Raw genomic sequence first — 8,475 nt, forward strand, 5'->3', positions numbered from 1 at the left:
ACCCTGACTGATACTATGATAAAAGCCTCTCCAACAAGGGTGCCCACTCACCATTTCTCAGGTTAGATGTTCTCCAAATGCTTGCTGCAGCCTGCAGACATCCACAGGTCACCCTGAGACCCCCACAGTGCCTAGAGGACACTCATAGGCTTATATGAGGACACTCACTTATAGACTCATAGATTTGTCAGGGTTGGAAGGGACCTCAAGGATCAGCCAGTTCCATCCAGGGAGGTGGTGGAGTCACCATCACTGGAGGTGTTTAGGAAGAGACTGGATGGGGTGCTTGGTGCCACGGTTTAGTTGATCAGATGGTGCTGGGTGATAGGTTGGACTCGATGATCTCAAAGGTCTGTTCCAACCTGGTTAGTTCTGTATTCTATCCTGTAAGTCAGAGCCCCTAATAAGACACTGCAGTTTCAGCTGCAAGCCCAGGCTGATGGTGGTTGTCTCCATCCCCTCTTCCTCCCAGGTGCGAGAAGCTGGCTGAGGAGTGCCCAGAGAACCCGTGCCGGAACGAGGGGCGCTGCGTCAGCAGCCAGGGCTCCGTCCGCTGCATCTGCCCCTCCGACTACCAGGGGCACTACTGCACGCAGCCCATCGTCACCCCTGCCATCGTGCCCACCCAGTGGGCGGTGGGCCCCGAGGAGATCGCGGAGATCGTGGCCGGCGTGCTGGGGGCGGCCATCCTGGTCGTGGCCTTCGTGCTCGTCCGCAAGCGCTACCGGCACCGGGCCAAGGCTCACAAGCCCGTGGCCAGGGAGGACCCCGACCTGCTCTCCAAGAGTGAGTTCTCCAAGAGCGTGGGCGTGGGCACCCAAGGCGTGCCGCCCATCGAGCTCAACATCCTTAGTGACACAGCACACAACAACCTGGACCGGGCCACGCCAGAGCAGCGCAAGCCCAGCAGCACCCCCGAGTTCCTTACCTTCAGCTCAGCCAACGCCCCCAAGCACCGGGGCACCATCGTGTGCAGCGTGGCACCCAACCTGCCCCCCGCTGCACCCCCCTCCAACTCTGACAACGAGTCCTTCATCAAGTGCACTTGGGCCAGGGAGGAGATGGGTCAGTAGTCACCGCTTCTTCTTCCTCTTACACGTCCCTCTTCCCCTTGTGAAGCGGGTTTGCGACCACGAGGGACCAACAGTGCTGCTTAAAGCCAGGCAAAGCATGGGCAGATGCTGCCCAAGCCCTGCTGTGGGTCCTTTTTTGGCTCTTCTCTCCCTGCTCACCAGTACCTCCCTGCTTAAAGCCAGGCAAAGCATGGGCAGATGCTGCTCAAGCCCTGCTGTGGGTCCTTTATTGGTTCTTCTCTCTCTGCTCCCCAGTACTTCCCTGCTTAAAGCCAGGCAAAGCATGGGCAGATGCTGCTCAAGCCCTGCTGTAGGTCCTTTATTGGCTCTTCTCTCCCTGCTCACCACTACATCCCAGTTTTCTGCTTTAACCTTCTCAGCCTCGTACATGATTAATGCATAGCCTGGATTCCAACACATCCTGGGTCAAAAGGCCTTTCATAAAGAGTATAATGAAGCTAAGGGGGGGAAAATTAAGATCCTAAAAGTCGGTATGAGCTTTAGTGGAGGCATTTGCATGAGTGCTCCCTGGCACCCTCAGGGAAACATCTTGCATGGCTCCAGACAGCAAGGTTGCTGCTTTCTCTCCATGCATGAGTTCATCACCGAAGTACACTGGCAGAAGAGAGTCCACCAGAGCAAAAGCAGGGAAAGGGAGAGATTCAGTAGCTTGCTCTGCCCTCAGTCCTTCATCATGCAAGACACATGGGATGCAGTGTGTTTTGGGTGCTAGAGTAGTGGATGTCTGAAAGCTGGTGGGAACACTGCCTCAGCACAGCCAGGGTGCCCTCAGGTCTCCTCAGCTCCCAAAGCAGCAATGGCAACTCTCCTGTCTATACATCTCCTTTCTTCCCTGGTCTGCCACCGCTCCTGCAGGCTCAGAGGAGGAACGGGTGGGAGGGCGAGGGAAAGCAGCAGCCAGACCTGCAGCTAACCCAGCTCTGTTTCATTCCAGTCTACCCAGCAGAAACAACCTACTGGCCTCCCCGGTACCTGTCATCAGACGTGCAGGAGTATTCCCACTACGAGATCATCCAAGGCCCCCCTGCATCCTCCTCCCACCCTCCTCTGCCCCCGCCCCCGCCTCCGCCGACGGACGCGGAGCCAGTGACCCTCTACGGAGGCTTCCCCTTCCCCCTGGACCAGAGCAACAAGCGAGCCCCCATCCCACCCCGCTACAGCAACCAGAACCTGGAGGACTTCTTACCACTGGACGTGGGAGCTTCCCAGTGCCAGAACGAGTACACAGCCATCAGCTACTACCCAGCCCAGCTGGTGCAGGGCGAGGGCATCCCGTACCAGCCTGAGCCCGGCTACAAGAGGGTGAGCATGCGTCTGAGCGTGGCCCAGCCCTCCTATGCAGACTGTGAGGTGGGCCACCAGCCCAGCATCCGAGCCCAGCCCCTTCCACCCCCCAACTACGAGGGCTCTGACATGGTGGAGAGTGACTATGGGAGCTGCGAGGAGGTGATGTTTTAACGGGGGGCTCATTCTCCAGACGGAGAAGTGAAGCACGTCTCCAGAACAGCGTGCAGGGGGCTGGCACGTCCCATCGAAGGGAGGTTCACCTGTCCCCCCTGCCACAGCTTCCAGCATCTTCCCCTGCACAGCTGGGTTGCGACTGGGCTGGATCTTTCCCCACACCGCCTTCCATGGCGCTCTTGCTGCAGATGGAAGGGAAACGCTCCAGCCGCTGCCAGGACACGGAGGATGCTCCTGAGATGCCAACGACTAAACTGCCTGCTTGCCAAGGGGACTTCCTCAGAGACTGCGCGGCGCTGCAGCGCGCCACCTCCTCCCACCCCGGGCTCCGCCGCCACGGGGAGGAGCAGGAGGAGAAAGGCATGGCAGCGACCATGGTGGAGAACGTGTGAAAGGACCAGCGATGCACAGCCTGGGAGTGCCCCAGGTGGGGTCCAGAGGCTCCCTTCCCCCTGCCCTGGCTCTGAGGGCTTGCATCAAGCCAACAGTTTGCCCAGTGGAACGGATCAGCTGGTGCAAACCCCCTCCCATGTCTGCTTCCCGATGCAGGGAGAGAGAGATGAGAGAACGCAGCTGGTCCCACCAGCCTGTCCCTAACTTGGCCAACACAAGTCCAAGGGGGAGACTAAAAAGAAAAGAAAAAAGAACAAAAAGCTTCAGCAGAGCAGGAACCAGCCACAGACTCCAACCAGCACAGCCAGCAGCAAAGCAGGACCCCTGAGCCTGGCTCTGGGGGAGACCCTGTCCCAGGGATGCCAGCAGAGACGTGTCCTGCTGCCTGCCACTGCCCCCTGATGAACACAGTGGCCCTGCCACCCAGCTGGGGCTCCCCACTGGACCCCAGAAAGACTGAGCAGCACTGTGTGGCATCTACCTGAGGGGGACCACCGAGGCTACAGAGCCTGGGGTTGGCCTCTTGTGTGTCCCTGTGCTCAGAAATGTAATGTTCCTTCCTGAGAGGTTTCCTTTGGTTGGTTGGTTGGTTGGTTGATGTAACTTTGGTTTTGTTGGTTTTTTTTGGTCATTGATTTTTGGAAACTATTAAAAGAGTTTAGATTTTTTTACCTATTAGGATTTCTCAGTGACTCAGGGATCCCCTTGTAGGCAGGACATCCCTGGCTAGGGATAAGGAGCCCAGATAAGGGCAGCCCAGGGAATAACAGCTTATTTTGGACCCTGCTTGCACCCCCACAGTCCCTTGAACCTCCAGAGAAGTACCAAGACAGCAAGCTCAGCACATCTCTGAGGATCCTCTAAGGGCCAGAGGAAGGAAGCAGACACACAGAGGCTTGCCTTGCTTTGAGAAGGCTCAAGCCTCCCCTATCTGCTAGCTTGGGAGCAAAAGGGTTGAAAGGCCCCAAATCCAAGCCCTTCTTAGCTGCCCATCCTCCATCAAACACACCTGGGGACACAGACATTCAGCTCATTTCTGAAAGTAAAGGCACAGCGCTCGTGGAGATGGCTGTCACCTGGTTAAGCTGGGAAATGCCCTTGACTCAAGCACATGTGCAGAGAGGTCCCCAAAACGCCCAGCACAGGCTCTGTGGCACCCAGCAGCCTGCCCCAGCTCCCACAGACACTACCTGCAGCCCAAGCATCAGCCTGGCATCAGGGTGGTTTGCTGCTCCTCCAGCACACACCACTCTCCCCATCCCCCTTCCAGGTCCCCACAGTGCTGCCTGAGGCTTCCACCACCTCCCTGGGCAACCTGTGCCAGTCTCTCACCACCCTCATGGGGAAGAACTTCCTAACATCCAATCTGCATCTACCAATTTCTACTTTTGCTCCATCCCCCCCCAGTCCTATCACTCCCTGACACCCTAAAAAGTCCCTCCCCAGCTTTCTTGGAGCCCCCTGCAGATCCTGGAAGGCCACAATAAGGTCTTCTTGAAGCCTTCTCCAGGCTGAACAACCCCAACTCTCTCAGTCCTGAGCTACCCTGAGTTTTGCAAGGGAATCCTTTGAGATGCAGCTCTGCACAGCACAAACCAGTCCCTGCCTGGATTAGAACTGAATGTTGTAGCTCTTGGGGGTTTCTTCAGAAACCCCTCTCCACACTCTCAGCCTAAAAGAGCACAATCCCTGCATGTTGACTTTGGCACAGCATTTCTGAGCTCAGACATCAGCTGGTTGCGTAGAGAGATCCTGAGGCAGGTGTGAGAGTAAAAAGAGGTTTCTGCCATTCCAAGAGTTGGAAGATAAAACTCCCAAGGTCCCTGCCAGCCTCAGTTACCCTACTACCCTAAAGCACTTTGCAGGCAGAGCCCAGTGGGATCTCTGCCAGGCCCCAGGACAAGGCTTGCCTCTGGGCAGGAGCAGCAGGAGAGGGGAAACCATCAGTACAGCATGCAGCTGCAAACGCCCAGGCTGACCACAGAACATCTATGATGCCACCAGCTCCACATCCCAGGCCAGAGACTCACCCCCCTCCCCAAAACACCCCAGGGATACCCCAGCATCCTACCTGCTGGCTGAAGAGGAGCTCAGTGTGCAGAAGGGCTGGAGAGAGCCGGATCCTTCCTGCCTGGACTGCTGGCTGCAGGATGAGCATCACCTGGCACAGCCAGGCCCCCCACACCAACCCCCCTAACCCCACACACCTGGGGTTCATCCCCAATTAAAGCCGGGGGAGGGAGCATTTGGCTGCCCTTGTCTCCAGCTGGGAGCTCTGGAGGTCCCTGTGGCTGTTTTTAATCAAACCCCACACACAGGCAGGTCCCCCCAGCAGGCTGCCCCTCTCTGGGTGCTGACAGGAGGGTGTGAGGGGCAGGTTGTGAGGGGCATGGGGGTGCTGTGAGGGGCAGGGGGCTGTTGTGAAGAGCAGGAGGCTGTTGTGAGGGGCAGGTTTCCATCCCCAGGCTTGCTGGAGGAGCAGCATTTCCTTATGGCCAAAGGAAAAGCTGTGGCTCACCTGCCCTGTCACTGTTTTCTGCCCAGCTTGTGCCTTATCCCTCTGGCACTGCCAGCAGCCTGGGATGCCTCAAGCCCTGGCACAAGTGGTGTCCCAGTGGGGATGCCCCACTGCTGCTGGTTCAGGGTTTGGGCAGGTTTCCAGGGGGTGGCCAGGACATTGCTGGCCTTTGCTGCAGGAGTGCCAAAGTTTCTCAGCAGCAGGCATTGCCTCCTCCAGTAAGGTGAACCCAAACTGCTCTTCCCAAGGTCCTAAGCAGTGTAAGTAGCAGTTGGTGACAGTTTCCTTTTGGACTTTTTAACTGCCTAGGGCCACCTTGGCTGGCAGCCACAGGGCAGGGAAGGGTGAAGGCATTGGAGTAGGCTGTCCAGGGAGGTGGTGGAGTCATCATCCCTGGAGGTGTTCAAGAAACATGGATGTCAGGAACAGGTTCTTTACCATGAGGGCAGTGGAACACTGGAACAGGTTGCCAGGGAGGTGGTTGGGGCCCCATCCCTGGAGGTATTCAGGGTGAGGCTGGACAGGGCTCTGGGCAACCTGATCTAGTGGAGGATGTCCCTGCTGAGTGCAGAGGGGCTTGCACTGGATGACCTTCAGAGGTCCATTCCAACCCAGACCATTCTATGATGATTCTATGAGATGATGCTTTGCAAACTGAGAGCTGGGAAGGGGCAGCCTCAGCAAAGCCATTTCACAGAGCAGGTGGAGTGCTGCAGTGCTCAACCCTTGGAAGAAAGGCTGGCTGTGGGTCCAGCCCTGGTGACCTTCTCTGGTCAGAATCACCCCAGCAGCAGATGCAGCCTGTGTTTAGCTGCTCCCCCTGCCTCGGGGCTCTCAGGTGGCCTCAGATCCCTCTCTCCCCATCAGTCTGCACACAAAAAGGAAGCTTTTCTGACACAGCTGCAGAAGCTTAACTTGTTTTATAGCCCTGATTTCCCAGACAGCCCTGCCCGGGGCACAGGGCAGTGGCACGAATTGATCAGCAGGGTGACAAGCAGAGCTGCAGTGATGCTGGCATAGTGCCCAGCCTGCTCTAGGGTGGGCTGGCTTTTGCTCCCTTGCTTCCAGATCAGCAGAGCTCAGCATCCATCACGCTGCTGCCATTGGCACATGCCAGCTTGTAGCCCCACTTCTGGCATAAACCAGGCTGCTGGGTCCCAGCACACAGCTAAGAAGCCAAGGCACAACTTTGGTGGGGCAGAGACAAAGGTCCAAGCCCAGAAAGACATAAAGGCTTTGCCCACAGCTGACTTGCACAAATGCATTCAGAAGAAGGGGGGAAAGGTAATTTTCAGAGCAACAAAACTGAAACACCTTCATCTGAAACCCTCAGCCCATCCCTGGAGGTGTTTGCAGCCAGGCTGGATGTGGCTCTGGGCAACCTGATCTAGTGTGAGGTGTCCCTGCCCATGGCAGGGGGGTTGGAACTGGCTGAGCCTTGAGGTCCCTTCCAACCCTAACAGTTCTATGAGTCTATGTGCTGCTGCAGGGGTGCCAAAAGCACAAGGTCTGCTCCCAGCTGCCTCCTGGGCTCCAGCTCTCCTGCTCTCCAAGAGCTGCTCCCTCCTCCTTCAGCCCTTGTGCTTGGGTGGGACTGGCAAAAAGAGTAAAACAACAAGAGAGAGAGGTGAGCCCTCAAAGCTGTAGCAGCACCACAGGCATCAATGCCTCATCATTGCCCCATCCAGCACAGCAGAGCCCCCCTCGGAGACACCCCCTGCCCCCCAGAGCAGCTCCACACCAGGCCCAAGCCCTGGCCAGGTGGTCTTACACCTGCCTTGTGGCAGAGAACCCCTCTCAGATCTCACACCCCAGAGGCTTTCCAGGTAAAAAACAGGTGATGTTTATTGATGAGAGTAAGATCCACGACTGAGGGCCAGCTCCAGCTCCCCTGCCGGGCAGCCCCCCTGCCGGGCAGCCCCCGCCGCTCGCTGGCCATAGGCACAAGACATCAACATTAAAATCATTCCTCTATTTACACGGACGATTTCCTGGGTTACACAGCAGCCTGCCGCTCACAAGTGTCAAGTTTCCACGTCCATCAGGTCCTGGGTCCCGTCCTCCTGGCTCGGCAGAGCTCCTCACCCTTGCCTGGCCCCACCTCAGGCAGCCCCTGCTCAGCCCGACCGAGGAGAGGAGCTGCAGGAACCCTTCCGTGCTGCTGTGGCATCCCAGTCTCTGTGGAGTGAGCTCTTCACCACTGACTGCCAAGTGAGGTGGGGTGCTCCCAGAGCCCCACCAGCAAACCCACTGATGCCCAGGGCTGGGCTAGGGCCACGTCCTGGCATGCAGCTGTCCCCCACAACAGGGCCAGGCTCCTGGTGGGCTACTGACAGAGCTGAGGGCAGGCATCAGATGCCCCCTGCTCCTCACAGCAGGCCCTCCTCTGCCAAGGGTGGCATTTCTGCACTCAGACCCAGTCCCAAGGGCCCCACCAGGGTGAGGACACAGTGATGGACACGAGTATTGCACTTTTCCCATCCATAACACGCCCTGGAGCCTCCTCCCAGACCTGGCTGCTTCCTCTCCAGCACAGAACCACAGAAGCTTTTCAGTGGGAAAAGATCTTTAAGATCATCAAGTCCAACCATCCTCTGACTCTGCTGAGCCTGGTGCTAAAGCATGTCCCTCAGCACCACACCTCTGCAACTTATCAACACCTCCAGGGATGGGGATTCAGCCACCTCCCTGCAGAGCCTGGTCAAGTGTTTGAGAACCCTTTCAAGGAAGAAGTGTCTTCTAATATCCAACCTAAACCTCCCCTGGTGCAACCTGAGGCCATTTCCTCTTGCCCTATCACTTGTTGCTAGGGAGAAGAGACCAACCCCCACCTTGCTACAACCTCCTTTCAGGTCATTGTGAGGAGTGAGAAGGTCTCCCCTAAGTCTCCTTACAGTGTCCTCCAGAAGGAGGATTTGACTTAAAGCTTTGCTCTGCTCATGACCAAGTGAAGCCAGAGCATGCCAAAACCTTCACCAGCAGAGAATCAGAGTAGACAAGAGGAGCCCC

At 57.2% G+C, this 8,475-nt stretch overlaps 1 protein-coding gene across 3 annotated transcripts in view; it reads left to right on the forward strand.

Annotated features, from left to right (window-relative positions):
• FAT2 (FAT atypical cadherin 2) overlaps positions 1–3,619 on the forward strand; it is a 68,423-nt gene extending 64,804 nt beyond the window's left edge. For 2 of the 3 annotated variants that reach the window (XM_068161995.1, XM_068162003.1), the window contains exons 23-24: positions 473–1,065; positions 2,029–3,619. In XM_068161995.1, the coding sequence (XP_068018096.1) occupies positions 473–1,065; positions 2,029–2,552 (1,117 nt within the window). In that variant the 3' untranslated portion in view covers positions 2,553–3,619. The remainder of the gene's footprint in view (positions 1–472; positions 1,066–2,028) is intronic. The other variant, XM_068162011.1, reaches the window with a different exon arrangement.
• Positions 3,620–8,475: the final 4,856 nt, after the last annotated feature.

Source organism: Melanerpes formicivorus, unplaced genomic scaffold, assembly GCF_026170545.1.
Source record: "Melanerpes formicivorus ecotype bairdi unplaced genomic scaffold, bMelFor1.0.p_v2 SCAF_2, whole genome shotgun sequence".
Taxonomy (NCBI): Eukaryota; Metazoa; Chordata; class Aves; order Piciformes; family Picidae; genus Melanerpes; species Melanerpes formicivorus.